The 17,476-nt window shown below is 44.5% G+C and overlaps 1 protein-coding gene across 3 annotated transcripts in view; it reads right to left on the bottom strand.

The window, feature by feature from the left end:
• The window catches only part of LOC111841033 (calmodulin-regulated spectrin-associated protein 2-like), a 43,026-nt gene extending 25,761 nt beyond the window's left edge, over positions 1-17,265 (bottom strand). For all 3 annotated transcript variants that reach the window (XM_072704030.1, XM_072704031.1, XM_072704032.1), the window contains exons 1-2: positions 16,596-17,265; positions 10,225-10,484 (exon numbers count right to left, since the gene is read on the bottom strand). In XM_072704030.1, coding sequence (XP_072560131.1) covers positions 10,225-10,484; positions 16,596-16,734 — 399 coding nt within the window. In that variant the 5' untranslated portion in view covers positions 16,735-17,265. The remainder of the gene's footprint in view (positions 1-10,224; positions 10,485-16,595) is intronic.
• Positions 17,266-17,476: the final 211 nt, after the last annotated feature.

Below are 17,476 nucleotides of genomic sequence, written 5' to 3'. Positions count from 1 at the left end.
CCCTCTCCTACAGTGCAGCTACCATCAGGTGAGCGTTTGTTGCCCTGGAAACAGTCACTGGAATCACCTGGTGTGTGATGAACTAAGCAGGATTTTTATGAATAAGAGGTGACTCTCTGCAGGCACCAAACTGTGGGTGTCACCGAAACCCAGCCTATAATCTCTCTTTATGTTATTATTATAAAATCTGGGGAAAAAAACTGAAATAATATATTAAAAAAAATCAGGGTGAATGGGGATTGAAAGTGAGAATGAAGTGTCCTTGGGTATAATCGCCCCCACATTAATAAGAGATGCAGTCTGCCTGATATATGTTCTGATTCCCAACGGTTTTCAGTAGGTAAACATTTACGAGAGGCCAGCACTGCCAAACAGCAAACTTCAAGCATCCCCTGACATTAGAAATTCAAACTATCTCCACTATTTCCTCTCAGTATCTCCAAATGGATTCGAGTTTCACTCCTCCTCCTTGTTTGCAGTGATAAAAGAAAACTTTGATTCCTATAAAGGCATTCTGTATTTGATGCCTGTTTTATCTCCATATATCAAAGGAAATAAAGAACTACATAAAGTGGGCGTACCACCTGATCCACGTTAGGGAGCAGACATTCAGCTAGGACAGGATTTGTACACTTCAGTCGGACTTGGATTTCACTGGGCTCTTGCTGTGTGCTGATTGGTCAGTATCCTTTACTCATGCATGGTAATGTGAAACAGCTGGATGAGTCTTTCAATCAAGAAAACAAACCATTAAAAGTACAAAATAATCCAAAAATCCAAGTATGGAGGCGTTTCAGTTTTAAAGTAGTTTGTAAAACCTGAAGTAGCTCAAAGTGTCCTCTCTGACATGGATTATCTGCTCACCCTAACACACAGAGAAAGGACCTGGATTTATCAAGCCCTAATTACCCGTAAGCAAACTACTAACCGGAATTTGAGCCAATATATCTTACAGCTTTTTTTTTTTTTTTAAAGTCAAGCACTTGATCATTCATGGGGTCAATGTCACTGCATGATGCCAGTTGCCCTCACTGCATGTGTTAGGGTTAGGGTTAGGAAATCTGCACCACACAGGGGGCATGCAAACTCTACACACAGACCAGAAGCGGGATTCAAACCCACAACCCCAGAGATACAGGGCAACAGAACTACTTACAACAACAAATGTATTTTTGTATAGCGCATTATCACAACATTACATCGTCTCAAAGCGCTTTACAGCATCCCCACCCAAAGCCCCCAGTGAGTAAGCCATAGGCGACAGTGACGAAACCTTAGGAGGGACCAGACTCAAAGGGGGAGCCCATCCTCCAGGGGGCAGCAGAGGGAACCCTAACCCTAACCAGACTCAAAGGGGGAGCCCATCCTCCAGGGGCCGGCAGCCACAGTACTGGCTACACTTGATAAACCTGCAAAAAAATTATATTTTAATAAAAATGGGACTCCTGCAGCTCGAGATAGGTGCTTCACGCAGGCTTGGTGTCTAGTGCTCGCACAAGGAGTTCTTGCGTCCTCATCGGTTGCTGAATCACTGTCTTTCCTGCCATCTGCAATAAATCTTTTACCTAGCTACCCAGAAGATATATTTTGTGATGTCAAATAAATCTATCCAACAATTTTCCCAGAAGTACTCATCACATGAGCCAATCCGAGGACACACAATTCCCTAGATGGGATGACAGACCATCATTGCAGGAACACAGGGCAATTTTCAGACACCAGTGCAACAGAACTATATATCAAGACGATATATAGGAAACTGTACACAGAGGGAGCATAACAGTTCTAGAATGAAGCATATATATTCTGGGAATCTCATCTGATTCAGATTTTTTGCAGGTATAACATAAAAATCCTCAAGTTGCAACTGTAAGAACCAACCGAAGGTCAGGTTTGTCAGCACAAAATGTACATCAAAATACATAAAAAATCTGGTCCTGTAGGTGGCATGATGTGGTCTGCACAGCTGCCCAACGCGCCCAAAGTGGTCTGCACAGCTGCCCAACGCGCCCAAAGTGGGCTGCATATTTGGAGTTTGCGCGTCCAAAAACATGCAGCTCGGTTCTTTGGCGTCTCCAAGTTGCCCATAGTGTACGACATGACGGTCCGGCATCCCATTCAGAGATCCCCGGTTGTGCCCAGTGCTTTCTGGGATAGGCTCCAAGGCTACTGTGACCCTCCATTGGATATATTGTTATGAGTGGCATGATACACTTGTAGAGCAGAATGCTAATCACTGGATAAAGGCCACAATGGAATGTGAAATTTATTGCAGGCCAATGATGAGGAGGAAAACTCAGCAGTCCAAACAGAATGCAATCTACTGGTAATAAACAACAACAATAATAAAAACAATAACAACAACAAAAACAAATCAATCATCAAACTGCTTTTCCAGAACAGAGTAGTTGGGGGCAGCACAGCCAACACAAGGAAGGCGTACAGTCATGTTTGTCCATTACAGGGCAGTAATCTGACAAAAAACAAACAAGCAGCGTATTTCTTGGTATACAGATACAACTGAAGAGTGCATCTTTCATTGAAGCACATTATTGATGGGAGCTTGGCTGAAGGGCATCAGAGCAGAGTGGGTCTCCTTAAGCACCATGCTGTCTGCCTCCACCTTTCTATAGCGTAACTAACACAAAGGGCCGCCGTCCTTCAGGGCTGCCCAGCTGGCGGCACCACAAACGCGGGCTAGAGGGACCTGCACCGGGCCGCACCCCTCCCCCGCCGAGGGTCGGCACGCTCCCGCGGCCCCCGCCGGCCCCCGCGGCAGGGACAGCGACAAGCAGCAGCCACAAGGCCCATGTGTTACATTCCACAGGTCGGGGCCTGCGATTGTAAATCCCCCAACCCCCCCCCATCTGCTCAGACTGGACATCCCCCAGAAATGAGCCAACACTGCGTGACACATTCACACTCACTCGGGCAGTCTGCATCCGTGACACATTCACACTCACTCGGGCAGTCTGCATCCGTGACACATTCACACTCACTCGGGCAGTCTGCATCCGTGACACATTCACACTCACTCGGGCAGTCTGCATCCTCCTGAAGCGGCCAAGATCCGTACTGAAGCAAGGCATTGTGGGAATATGGCCGCTTACCTCAGTACACAGCTATTATAAATGTGCATTTGCTGTCCATTCGACTGGGACCCATTTACACCCTGTGGTCTGCAGCGCCCCTGGGCACGAGTAGGAAAAATCAGAAACAGCACTTTTTTTCCATGTGTGTCTCTCGTCAACATTTCTGAGCTCGAATGACCGGCTTCTTTCTCAATGTGCACAGAGGGTAGCCATGGCAACGGTGGGTGGGAGAAACAGCCACTCTCGGAGGTGCGGTCCGAGCGGTGCTCCTCTACCCCCCCCCCCCGGACCAGCCCTTCAGCGATGGTTAGAGCCAGCGCTACCCTCGGCATGGCTCTAGCTAGAGCTAAGCTTGCAATGTTCCTTCAAATGGCTCTTTCTCAAATGACTTGCTCTGTGGGACACAAGGAATCATACGGCTGAATTCATTCTCCCACGAGCAATATGCTAAATTATCCATCTATCCATCCATCCAGCCATCCATCCCCAGGCAGCATGCGGCACAACACAGGATGCCAGTCCACCATGAGTCCCATAAACAATAGCACTCAGGTTACAGAAGAGGACGGCTTTTGGATGGAGGGCCACCATGGCTGCCCCCAGACATACATACAAATGCTGAATCCGTCACCACCCATTCACCTACAATCAAAGACAATTTATTTTCCTGGAATGCGGATTTCTAGGCATCGGAACAAGTGTCCAGTCTATTGCCAAACTCTCTAGAGCAAATCAGAAGCTGAAACTGAAGGTCATTTTAAAAATACAATTAAAACTTAGGTGTTTTAAAAATGAATCTCATATTCAAAAAAAAAAAAAGTTTTGCTAAATGGTAATTTATCCATCCTTGGATAAATTAACCAGTAACTAATTAAAAGTTGAGTGTTACCCAAGGAAACAAAGAAAATTGATTTTTAATTACATACCATGTCATAAAAAGTTTCCATAGGAGTAAAGATATGGAAAGAGCTTCGGCATAATCCTAACATAAACATGACTTTAAATGGTATCGCTGTAAGGTTTGAATACGAGGTGCCCTTTTTATTGCATGGAATGACATAGACCTCATATATTCTTTCCTGGGGTTTAGTCATCGCTGATATACATTTTGGGTGAAACTGCTGCTTCACACCTCCAGGGTTGGGGGGTTTGGATCCCACCTCCATTCTGTGTGGGCGGAGCTTGCAAATTCTCCATGTCATTTGGGTTTCCTGATGCAGTTAGGCTGACTGCAATCTCGATATTGCCCATAGTGTGTGTGTGTGTGTGTGTGTTCCCGCACACACATTATCCCTTATGCTGCCTTGGACAGGCTCCAGCCCCCTCTGCAACCCCGACCAGGATAAGTGGAGAGAAGATGGATGGAGATGTGTCCATGATAAGGGCACTGACAGATTAAAGAATGGACTGTGCATCTGAAATCAAGCAGAAAGGAAAAAGAGCAGATGATGAATCGTGAGGGTGGCCTGTCAGCACATGCAGAAGCAGCAGAGAAGCTCACGCCCCACAAGGCCACCTCTTAAAGTCATTAACTTCTCCATGTGAAAATAAAACAGTCGGGAAACACGGGGAGCCCAAGACTCCAGTAAGGGGGGGGGCAACTGAACAGAGTTCTGAAACTCACTGCTGACTCATTATTCCCACCAGCCAAACAAGCTACGTAACCGTGGAAACAAGACCAAAGCACAGCCACTCATGAAAATGGCTTTTAATAAAATCATCATCACTCTTCTCCCAAAGAGCTGCATTCCCTTTCATAATGCTTTACCACTCACACCAGTAGGTGGCGCAGTGACTAAAGACACACACCCAAAGCCACATTATGTCCTTAATAAATAGGGGGAAAAAAACAAGAATAAAACATCAGTGCGGGGGTGACCGAGTTTGCCACTAAACATGTGCATAAACACACTGCAGCTCCATGTGCAAAATATCTGTAAAAAAGCCCAACGATCTAATGAGTACAGCATGGACACCAGACACGTGGATGGGAACAAAACTTCCCATGGAAAGACGCAGCTTTATCTCCCATTCCAGGATTTCCTTTACTGGCATCCAGATTTTTCCTTTTCGGTTACAAGAGCGGAGTTTTTTTCCTGGGGCCAGCAGTATTTCAAACTGCCCTGAGTCAGAGTGGAAAATAACTGTTAGCACCGAGTTGCTAACGTTCCCTTGGCCCCACCCCCCTGATGAACGCCTGTGGGCGTCGCTCCGTCTGCTGGGTGTGGAGTCTGTGGACGGGCCACACTCTCAGAAAGGCTCTGGAGCTGCCCGGAGAAGTTAACGCTTCTTGGCTGAGGGGGGGTCAAATGCTGGCTGATTTCCAGCGGGTGCTAATCCGCATGCTATCGTGCAAAGCCTGCCTAGCAGAGTGCGGCTGTTCAGTTAAATATCTGTTCTTGTGACTAAAATGACACAGCCCCCCCCAGGCCTCCCCTCCCCCCCCCCTTGCCGTTCCTTGGGCTCCCGCCCAAACTCCACTGCAGAGTTGTTAAATCAGCTTCTTTTTGGTGTAACGCAGTTTAACGGCTCCAACCCTGGAGATGCCACTGCGCGTTTACTGAGCTCTTGGTATTAGTGATACTGTGACATTCACACACTGGAAACGCCAGCTAACCCGCACATCTCTGGACCTCAAGCAGGGAAACACAGGACAAGGTCTCATATCCGGCGACGTCGGGCAGGACAGAGGTGCCCCTGGAGGGTGGAATGCTGCCATTTAAACACACTGAGCTGTAACACATTTCTTACACTTTAATCAATCATTTTATACACAAACATAAATTATTATTGTACTGTTATTTTAACACGCTGTAATGTCACTGCCGTAATCCAAGTCTGAAAAAGCAAAGACACTGAAGAGGGCTGCTCCATTGGCATGTACAGTAACTGACATATGTATTGTATTTTAATATCATTAATACAAGTGTATTGACATATTTATTTAACTGATCACACTATGGACCCTTTTCATGTGCAATAAATGTGAATATTTATATTTAAACTCGTACCACTAACACTACTGTCTTTATTACTATTTAGCTGCACTTATGTAACTTTTTAAACTATGGTGCTGATCACAAGACTTTGATACCTAAATTCATTCCCTGACATGCTACCCCCATGTTCTCAGAATGACAATAACCCTCCTTAATCTTGAATTGTGCATCGCTTTCCTGTGATAATATTTTGTTAATTTCAGTTAAAGTACATTTTTAACAGAATAGTGTATTGTAGCATATTATGAATAAATTTGAAAATTTTTATAATGATGTTTTAGATTCCTGCCATTTACTTTAATGCTGGATATAAAATAACTAGAGGATACCTGTAAGGACATGAAAAGAGCATGCAAACATGCATCCAGAAAAGCAGTGGGATGCTGCAGTCGTTTTTAATTTTATTAAATTTCGATATACTCAGAAACCCTGTGCAAATGGTACAGAGTTAGATCAGGGGTGGCCAATCTTATCCGCAAAGGGCCGGTGTGTATGCAGGTTTTTGGGAAAACCTGTATGTCAGCTGTTCAAACCCAGGTGTGAGGACTCTTCAGCCAATCAGTCCTCTAATTAGTGACCTAATTAGGGAGTTGCAGCGAAAACCTGCATACACAGCGGCCCTTTGCGGATAAGATTGGCCAGCCCTGAGTTAGATAGATGGGCATGTGATGGATTATGGGAAATTACATTAAGGTCATATCTTCTGCAATTAAGTTAGTGCTCAAAATTCAACAAAAAGAACCCAGAGAGAGGCAGCGCCAGTACATTTCATTCAAGAATTTCAGTGCTATGGAAAGCGAGTCTCTGATGCGTTACGCAGCAGTGAGGACCGTGACTGTGCGAATCACACCTCCAGCTTCATATCCTTCACAGGTTAACAGTTACAATGCATGCAAATATTTCCAAACCCACAGAAGAGGATCACAGCTGGGCTGGGCCCCATCCCAAGAAGCGGGGGGACGAGATGTTAATCCATCAGTGAGGGCAGTGAGAGACGCCAGGCCACCTAACTGCATGGTTTTGGACTTTGGGAGGAGCACAGTCGGGGTGGGAATGCAAACAGCCAGTGATGGGAATCAAATCGCCAACCCCAGAGTTATGGGGCTCAGTGTGTGACCTACTGAGCCCCCACCCCTCAAGAAACTCAAGAAAAGTTTAGGTTTAAGAAGCATCAAACTGTGTCACTCGATCGTGCTTTAATGACGATAGTAAACCTCCTGTTTACCTCCACAGTTCTGTGTTAAGCATCAGGCTTCCTGTGTACCTGTGGCTGTACACAGGGCAGCACTGTACACAGGGCAGCACGATGCAGTATATGGTTCCGGGTCTGTGCGTTACATCACGCACATGCAGAATAATCGCATCGCGTTTGTCGGCACTGTTTTGTGTATGTTGACACAACTCACGACAACGCCACCAACCTGTTTGACACAAACTATTGGTCGATAAGTTCTATTTGACTACAGTTTATTTAGGCTAATTTCACCTCTTTTATTGTTTTATAAACATTGCAATGTTACTTGTGGAAATTTCACGCAAAGTGATTTCATGCAGCCCTATTTGTGTTTATGGAGGAAGACCTCTAACAGGTCTGGATGCTGTACAACCAAATAGTTACTTCAATATTCGTTCAAATACAAGAACTTGTGGCCATAGGTTTAAATTAGCGGGAGAACATTTTAAACTGGATTTCAGAAAGCACTTCTTTACACAGCGTGTAGTTAGAGTATGGAATAGTCTTCCTTTTAGGGTTAGGGTTAATGGAGTACAAGCGAAAACCTTGAGTTCCTTTAAATCAGAGCTAGATAAGATTTTAACAACTCTAAGCTAATAACGGAGTTCTCCCTAAACGAGTTTGATGGGCCGAATGGCCTCCTCTCGTTTGTAAATTTCTTATGTTCTTGAGATGTGTGTGTGTGATGAAGCGTGTCCCAGTAAAAAAAAAACATTGTAACAAGAAAGTTCAGAAAAAAAACTAAAGAAGACTGTTTGGTGGCTCAATGGCTTCTGCGGGTTATGACCCACAATCAGAAGGTTGCTGGTTTGAGTCCCACAGCCAGCAGAGTGATCTGTTAGGCCCTAAACCCCAAAAGCTGCTCTAGGGACGCTGGATCTGGCCAAGCACCCAAACATCACTCTCAGCTCTACATGCATGTTTCACTAGACTAACATGTCATATGTGAAAAGAATTCATTCAGCCGCAAATGCACTGGACTTGTACAAATGGCAAACTAAGTACAATAATTTCAGAGTAATACTACTGCCGCGCTGTTTCGGGATAGGGGATTAAAATCATAATCTCCCTGTGCTGTATAGTTTTTCCTGCTGCTGTCTAAAGACATGGAGCCAGACAATCTGGTGTCTCTAAATCGCCCGTGGGGTGTGTTCCTTGACTCGTTCTAAATATAACATCTAAATTTAATGAATAACTTATAAATCCACCATATGATTTAATACAAATTACAGCATAAGATTTTAATGCCACTTTTTAAATGCAAAAAGATGCCAGGGTGGAATTTTCCATTTTAGCCTTGTCCAGGGTACCTAACCTGAGTTACTTTAGCAAAATATTGTCACGTTCATATTCTATTGTTGTCTCATACGTCACAAATAGTGTGTGAGTGTGTGGCCTGCAATAGACTGGCATCTCGTCCAGGGTGTACCCTTCCCTGTGCGCTGTGGGACAGGCGTTAGGCTGCCCACATTCCTGAACTGGATAAGCTTTCAAGGAAGTTGGACAGATGGGTTATTACATCATAAACCAAGTACAGACTGCTGTGCATACAAACATTCAGACGTAAGAAAAATCATTTGTGCAAGCGGTTTTTGCTGAGTTTGTTCAATATTCATCCATGCATCAATATTTGCATAGGAAGCCATCTGTTTCCAGGCTACAGAAATCATATTACATACCAACAGTTGCAATATTACATTTCCTTATAGAGTAATGAAAATATGTACAGACTCAGTGCACTAATGACTGAAATGCTTTAGCATATGCATACCTATATCCAATTATGTTACTTAAGTTATTTCTAAATTCTTTTCTAAATTCTAAATTTCTAAATTCTACAGTAATAGATTACATTTTAAAAATTACATTTAAAAAAAAAGTGTGTGATGCTCCTCTCTGCTGGAACATTCTTGGATTCCATTCACCAGGGCACCTAAACCTGCCACCCAACCCTCAGCAATCAGGCAAAAAAATAATAAGAATTTGACCTAAAGTCTCAGAGTCGAAGCTCCATGACACAGACGTCTCCATTTGTACCGGCCACTGTTAATTAAAGCAGCACTTCATGTAATTGACGAGAGCTGCGACAATACAAAGAGGCAAGTGGGAGGGAGAACAGAACAGCATTTATGTATCAGACAGTCATTCAGCTGAGCTATATGACGGCACAGCCAAGCACTACCTCACCCAGACCAAGAAAATCTCAATGACACAGTCAAACTGCTTTTCCATTCAGGGCAAATGTGAAAAGTGCTCAGGACAAATAAAAATTACATCTTTCAAATTTATGATCACGTGTCACACGGCTTCTAACTCACGGAGCCTTGCCGGCTTCTAGTTTAATTTTAAAGGGTACTTGCCAAGTCACCCCTTTAATACAACATGAGGGACACACTTACACCCTGGAGGAAGAGTTACCAGAAGCTCCCACTGAAGCGACGTGCACTTTTAACTACTCAAAGCTCAGCTGAAATATCCTTCTTTAGGCTTCAACAACAGAGCCCTTTTTGGGACTTAACCAGTGACCTTTATACGGCACTAATGTTGCAGGGTGACAGTGGACGCTAAGACAAACAAGAACTACATAGAGACTGAATTCTGAGAGACTGAATTTTTTATAAATTAGGCTAAACGAGAGGAGGGTGGGGGTCCAGCCACGGGCGGGTTCATTTATCTGTGGGCCCTGCATAGACGTTCAGGGAGGGGTTCCATGAAGCAGGGTTTCTCAGTTGTGTTAACATAAGCTAACAAACCTGCTTGCAGGAAACCCCCCCAGGTATGATTTAAGTAACTGTTCCAATTTTCCCGAGGCGGGACAGGGCCCTAATGTTTGCCAGATCCCTGAGCTACACCTTAGGACGGCCATCGCACTGGTCCAGCCCCAGCTCTGCCTGCTCACCATCTGGATGGGTCTCTTTTGCAGGTCGCGCTCGGTGACCAGCCGCTCCTGGTCGGTGACGTAGAGGCCCTTCTGGGCGAGCGCGCGGATGACGGCGTCGTGGCCCAGCAGCGGCTTGGCGGCGTCGCTCTTCAGGATGAGGCTGCCGGCCCGGCAGTACGGCTCCGCCGACAGCAGCAGGCTCACCACGGGCGGCTTGATGTGCTCCTGCTCGTACTGGTCCCTGTAGAAGGGCTCCCTCAGATCGGTGGGGACGCTATCTGTAAAGGGGCCGGAGCGGGCGGGGGAGGGGGGGGCAACGCAGAACAGGCACGGTTAATCACACTCCCGCGCAGACCACCCTGCTGCATAGCTGCTCCCATGCACATAAAACACATTTACGTGTTTATCGTTGCATAAAACATGCGATGACACAAAGCCGGCCAATTTGTGCTGTTAGCTAACACCGATGGTGTACTACGGCTCCCATTACTGGTCTTAATTTCCTGCAAGGATGCGAAATGTATCATCCTGCCCCGGATATCCATAAATCTAATCAGGATGCAATTAGTAATTGCGGGTCCAATGTGTCCGCGGGCAATCCCTCACTGCGAGAAGCCGAAAGATTTACGCTGATGTATCAGCTCTGTTCGGCTCAGGAATCAGCGATAGGCAGTACCATGTCTCCATAAAAGACACCGTTCCTGAAAAGCCTCAGAGCAGAGATACACAAACAGAAATCAAATATACAGGCAGTCATAAAATGACAATCTTTTATCGTCTTATTTCCAACATTAGTGGTTTCTACCAAATTATTTTTGAATGCTACTTCAATGTCAAGATAAAACAGGATGGTCTCTTATTTTCTAAACAATAAATAAGATTACTCGCAAAGAAACATCGTGATTAATTTTAAAGTTCTTTCAGTAAGAGACGCTCCACATGGTGAGATGACTTGGACGGGGAAAACAGTCCTGGAGATCCAAGCAGGTCGCAGGAAGGGATGTGCATGTCCGACCGCATGGCTGCGGTTTCTTGTGGAGAGAGCAAGTGACTGTAGTGATTGTAACTTGAGTATAGTAAACAAAAACCTGAAAACACACACACTTAGGCCACTGATCTCCAACTTTTTTTTTTTTGCAGTGAAAGATACTTTTACAAAGTAAATTCTCTGACAGGATCACTGCGGTTTAATTCGCTGACCTGTGGGGGTGTTGGTCAGGGGGGGAGGTGGTCCCCCTTGCTATATTATGCAAATTGGGGAGCAGGGGAATAGATGCTGTATTGCGATTGACTAAATGTCTTAGTGTTCGACCTGTCGATTACAATCGACCGGTCGGCCACCACTATTCCAGGCCCAGTAGGACATTCGACTGTTGGTCTGATATTTTGTATTAAAGTATAAGATACAGCAGGACCTTGCCAGTGATACAACACAAAAAAAATCGATTCACTTTCACATCGGCCGCAGCACCTTAAAAAAAAGCATATAATGCATGCTTTTAGCTTAAGTCAATGACAAACTCTGCATTCTCAACATGTTTTCTTTACAGGAAGAAGAGGGTCCTGCTAATTTCAGTGAGAAAGATGTACAATACTGAAGATGCCAAGGGCCTTTATCAAAACAATTACAACGAGATGAATATTCAGTATACAAGAGAACATACCTGAATACCAATTATTACAGACCTTGACGACAATCAAAGCTACAGGACACTTTTGTTTACACTACAAAAAAGAAATTCTGATGGTGGTTTGTGGCCCATGCGATTGAAGCGTAGGCTGTAGGGCAGGATGCACTCTAGACAGGACATCAGTCCATCATGACGACAAGGCCACACAGTCAGTCACATATTACAGGTGGGCTCACACACGCAGCACATCTAGACTGGAGGATAAAGTAACCACGGAAACCACACTCACACCGGAGCCAAGAGAGCAGTGCTCAGTGCTCAGCCATCATATCTAATCATTTTTTCCAAAACTTGTTTTCTTCTGACATCACATCAACTGCAAAATTATCTGGTTTTACATGTTGTCAGCCCAGCAACAATTAATTTTTTTTTACCATAACTGACTTCAGATCAGATTTGGAGAATTTGGTAAAATTACCCTGATATACTTTATGTACAAAGACCATTTTGCACAATCAATGCCAGTGCTGGAGGCATAACTACATTCTTCAGTGTAGGAACCAAAGCGTCCCCCACCAGATTAAAGGAAGATTAAAGAAATGGTCATTCTGCCAGATAAAGGCACTGGAGAGGCAGGAGCCTTAATGACTGCAGCTTCCTCGCAGCGGCACATGACTTGACAAAATGATACCTCTTAAAGCTACAGTGCACTTTTTTCCAACAATGATGACAGAAACTGGGCTTTGAAATTCATGGTGGGTGGAAATAGTGCATCTTGTAATTCACTAGTTGAGCCACCTACTGGTTATATTGCTGGTTGCCAGGGAATAATACCTCAACCACCTGCGGTTTTTCATGCCAACTTTCTTCTAATTCTTCCTCCAAATAAGCCACCTGAGATCTGAGAGGAACGGACACCTCAGAGGTCCATTGAAAGCTGTGCTTTCCTGACAGCTGGATCTTCTCACCTCTCCATGTGTCAGAGAGAAACAAGTACATCCAAGGCAGGGGCGGAGCACAGGTGTGGTGATAATGAAGGGGTATGGGATTGGCCAATAACGCGTTGCCGTTCCCCCACCCTGTACACTTGGGTGATTAAACTGTACCTTCAGGTAAAACAAAGGCTTGAAAGGAGCAGCTGAAAATGAAGAGAGACTCGGACATTTACTGCTCCTGGTCACAATAAGAGTCGACCTTTCTTACCCCGACAGCACAATAAATACCGGTGCAATGAACCAAAACAAAGTGCGGCTAAAAACAGCTACGCCCACGAAATGCACAATGCGGCCGACCCCTTCAGATTTTTTAAAGCTGCAAATAAATAAAGAAAAAATATATAAAATGGGGAGGAACTGCGAAAACTGAACCTCAGTCGTACAAATCGTTAAAGGTTGCATGAGTTCAATGTGTTAGACTTACTCTGGTCTGGCCAGGGAAATAAGTCCATGGATAGGAGGAATGAGCGGGGGATTTCCTAGATATTTGGGGGATTTAACTAACTGGGGTAGAGGAACACACAGAAACAGCAGGAAATGGGTAAGAAAAACGAGATGGGTGTCAGGTCTCACATACCACCAGACCAGGATGTGGATCCTGGGCATGAGATCTGATCTGTTGGTGGCTGAGAAACAATCAGAGGATTGAAGGAGCTAGTCACCTGGTCTCACCCCCCCCCCCCTCCCTAACTCTGGGACATCCACACTCTCCCCTGTCATACTCGGTGTTAACAAAATGTGTTTCTTGAAGTCGAGAAGGATGGGACAGAGAAATCTCGTGCTGCGGGAGGATGTTAAGGGCTGCTTGGTCAAACAAAGCAGTTTCCACTGATTCTTGTGTCAAAGAGGAAATGATCCAGCCCTAACCTCAAGAAAAGGGCAAAGCAAGTCAAGACACATTAAAAGCAGACAGAACATGAGTGAGCATAACGTGAAATTATGTCAGCACTTGGGAATATTTACATTAGTGTCCTTGGTTATGTTATCTTACTAGAAGACCTCACATACCACCAGACAGGAATCCAACAGCAAATCTAGAGACCTTTATTGCATATAATTCCGTTAAAGGACTCCTATTGATGTAGGGTTATGCAAGCCAAAACATGAACAGGGTAAAGTTAATCAAAAGATGAACATGAGCACTTACAAAAGCTTACAAACAACCAAAACACTTATTTAGCTTCTCCAAACCTAAAAATAAACTAAACTAAGTAAGATCACCATAACTTACACAGCCCTCATAAAATATAATGAGTAACATGTTACTTACGGGCCACCAACGGATTCACAGGTCAGATTTTTCCCGCCTTGCTAATTTTTTCACTTTGAAAGTAGCGGCATATGTCTTCAAGCTGCACTTCCTCATCTGACGTCATGTCTGACACGTCTAGTGGAACTATACAAGTTTACAAAGGCAACACGGGCCATTAGTGTCCGTCTTGGTATTCCTGCTATGCAACAGATGTTCTGGAAAAAAAATGCCAGTCTGTCTATTTCAAGAAATGAGGCCTGTTTGTTACAGCTGCTGCTCAAACGTCCCAGCATTGCTCTTAGTCTGATTGGAGGACAGAGGGGCCATAATGTATACAGCTTCCGAATGAGAGATTTTACATGCAAGAAGCATTTCGATTGCTTTGCAGCCTAGAAACACTTCCTGGCAAGTCCGTCCGGGGCCAGAACAAGAGCAGATGAAAGGGCTGATCAGCTGGCTGACAGTGTCGGGGGAGGGGGGGCTTGTGTCACGTGATCCCTAAGCCATTTCTGCCCCACAACTCGGCACAACCCAGACATCTGGATCACTTTGTTCCGGACGCGATTAGCGTGGGACCCTCGGGGGGGCACTGCTGTATCCTCCCGGCCTGGACCTTCCTGACCCAGTTACTAGTGACAAATCCCCTCCCAACTTTCAGTTAAAGTTGCGCCAGCCTTTATTTTTTATTTTTTGAAGATTTTGTGGAGAGTGGGGATATGTCGAATTCCAAGGAACAATGCGTGCAAGACGACACTGAAGACTATCCCAAATCTTAGTCCTGCACTCTGGCGCTAGTTGGAGAAGGCAGGTGTAACTGTTAGAAGAGATATAAACTTATACTAAATCGCTCCAGTAATGGGACTTGGCTCCACAACTGGGTAAAAACTGCAAGTTATTTTGAATGAAAGCGTCAGTTAAGCAACAAATGCAGGTATTTTATCGGTGGCTCCGTTGTGATTAGCATGTACTAATATTGCTTGCATGACTAGTTTTCAACCACAGTCCCATACAGGGTGTCCCCTGCTTTGCGCCCTGTGCTTCCGGGGAAAGGTTCCAGACTCTGAGCACTCCTCCACTGTAAATGCCATTAATGAAAGAGGGATGGATGGATGGATATTATTTTTCAGAGGTCTTATCCCCTCAGATCCATTACAAACAATGAAGCTCCCCTAAATAAATGCCCCCCCCCCCGTTCCCATAGGGAAGATTAGCTGTAAAGTATTTCGCATGAACACGTTGTTGAGATCCACTATAAATAAACGTATCATGTGTTAAACTGTGTACATAAACGGCCCTATTCCACCAAAATATGTATGTAAAATAGGGTATTTGGACGTCTGGAGTAATTTCACATAAATTAGTCCCCAGAAAACTTTACATTGTACCTTAAATATAAAACGTTAGTAAAAATGGACTGACACCGAAAAGCAAATCCAGGCATCACCCTTTGTACCAGTTAAGGAAAGATGTATAAAAGCCCTTAGTGTCTGGAATCAATCGTTAGGCTAACAAGCTGGGATTGATTACTTTTTCCTGACAGCGGTAATTCATAGCACACAAACACGGCGTTAAATGTTTTGCATGCATGCTGTTCTCCACTAGCCGTCGAAAATCCGGGACAGAATGTATACAGGGAACGAGAGGCAGTGGCAATGGGAAGCGCCGATTATTCCCTGCGCACACGCGTTATACCAGGACAATAACAGAGCATGGGGGCCTGGTATTGGTGTTTGACCACATGCCACAGTCCGATAGGTTAAGCGGTTAAATGCAGCTGCGTTATTTGTGCGAGTACCAGCGCTTCAAACTCTTCCCGGCAGAATTAAGTGTTTCAGGAGATGAAGTGGAATTCTCTCTTGGACAAAAATGACTCATCATATTGTTCAGGGTCTAACCTAATTTATCCGAAGATTAAATTACCAGCTAGAGATGTAGAGAATATGGTATTGCTAGCTACCACCAGCTTCCAAAAATCTGTTTACATATACTACTGTGGACTAACAGGTTATCTATAACTGAGTCTAAAATAAATTTGCTAAAACATTCATGGGGAGCCAAGAATATGCTTTATTTTTATGATATTTTAATGTACTATGACGATATAATTCAATATTTTTCTGAGGAGCTGTAAGCCATTTTTACAAGCACCCTTGAGGAATCAGCAACAGTTGCCTTGTCCTTAATTTACTGTATTCTCCAACTCAGGTCGTGACATCAAATCTAAGAATAACATAAGACTCCACAAACACGAAACCATAACCGTCAATAGCAGACAATTCCTAAGTAATAATATATAACTGTCATAAATGCTGTTATAGGAGCATAAGATAAATTCCTGGGTTTCCTTGCGCTGTATTTTTGCATTTTTAAACCAAATACAATATTTTCAAATTACAAAATAATACATATGAGCCATAGTCGCTATTTTTACGGATAGTTCACGTTCACCAGTCTATTGGCTATAAAATAACAATTGTTTAAAAATGTATACATTTAAAAAAGAGAACCTACCCGTCCCGAAGGCTTTGGCCATAAGCCATGTCAGGCTACAGCAGATCTTAGCCCGAGTGAAATCGTAATGCTCAAAGGCTTTTATAGCCGGAACGATGAAAGTCTTTTTAATTTCCTTGGCGCTGCCCACGTCGCCCATATTCGCACCTTCAGGAGCCGAAGCGGATGATTAACTACAATCAGACGGTAGCGGGTGACATGGCTGCTCCGGAATTTAATGCACCACTATGACTTTTTTCCCGTTTTTAACGCTCCGAAATATTTGACGATGTCCAGATGAACACGGCGTAAAGCATCATTTTTAAAAGCCTACAGGCGTTTTTGTCTCAGGAGATGTCCGACGCGGTCGATCCAGTGATCAAAACCGGGCAACTGCGGCAGTCTTCTGGTAGTTTTCATCCATTCCCTGACATTGCCGTTAGCCTGTTAGGGATATTTTTACTATTTTCATAACTGCGGAGCGAAATTGAGAGATGTTGCTTTCCATTTTAAGCCGACAATCGGGTCTCATGTTCCGAGGAGACTTTCTTCGTCTGAGAGAAGCCTGTGTTATTTATTCTCATATTTTTTTCCTGGGAATGTTCCCTCTTTCCCCTTCTGTTGAATCTCGGTCTTTCCTCGCTTTGCTGCGGTTTTCCTGCCGCACTGTTACGGAGCGCGCGCACTGCGCATGCGCGCTCCGCCCAGTCACTGTCAAACGGGAGCTCGGCTGCCTCGCGACCAGTCTGCTCGAGTCTATGATGCGCGTCCTTGACATACAGTATTTGGGATATCCTTAGGAGTCGGTAACTGTGTGACGTTTTAAAGATCGATATTAGCCATCTGATCCGTCAGACAAACGTCTCAGGTCTAAAGCAGCACGACAAAATCTGTATTACCGC

The sequence above is a fragment of the Paramormyrops kingsleyae genome, chromosome 21 (genome assembly GCF_048594095.1).
Source record: "Paramormyrops kingsleyae isolate MSU_618 chromosome 21, PKINGS_0.4, whole genome shotgun sequence".
NCBI classification, from domain to species: Eukaryota; Metazoa; Chordata; class Actinopteri; order Osteoglossiformes; family Mormyridae; genus Paramormyrops; species Paramormyrops kingsleyae.
The sequence above is the reverse complement of the archived record's forward strand: the minus strand, read 5'-3'. Positions and strand labels throughout refer to the sequence as shown.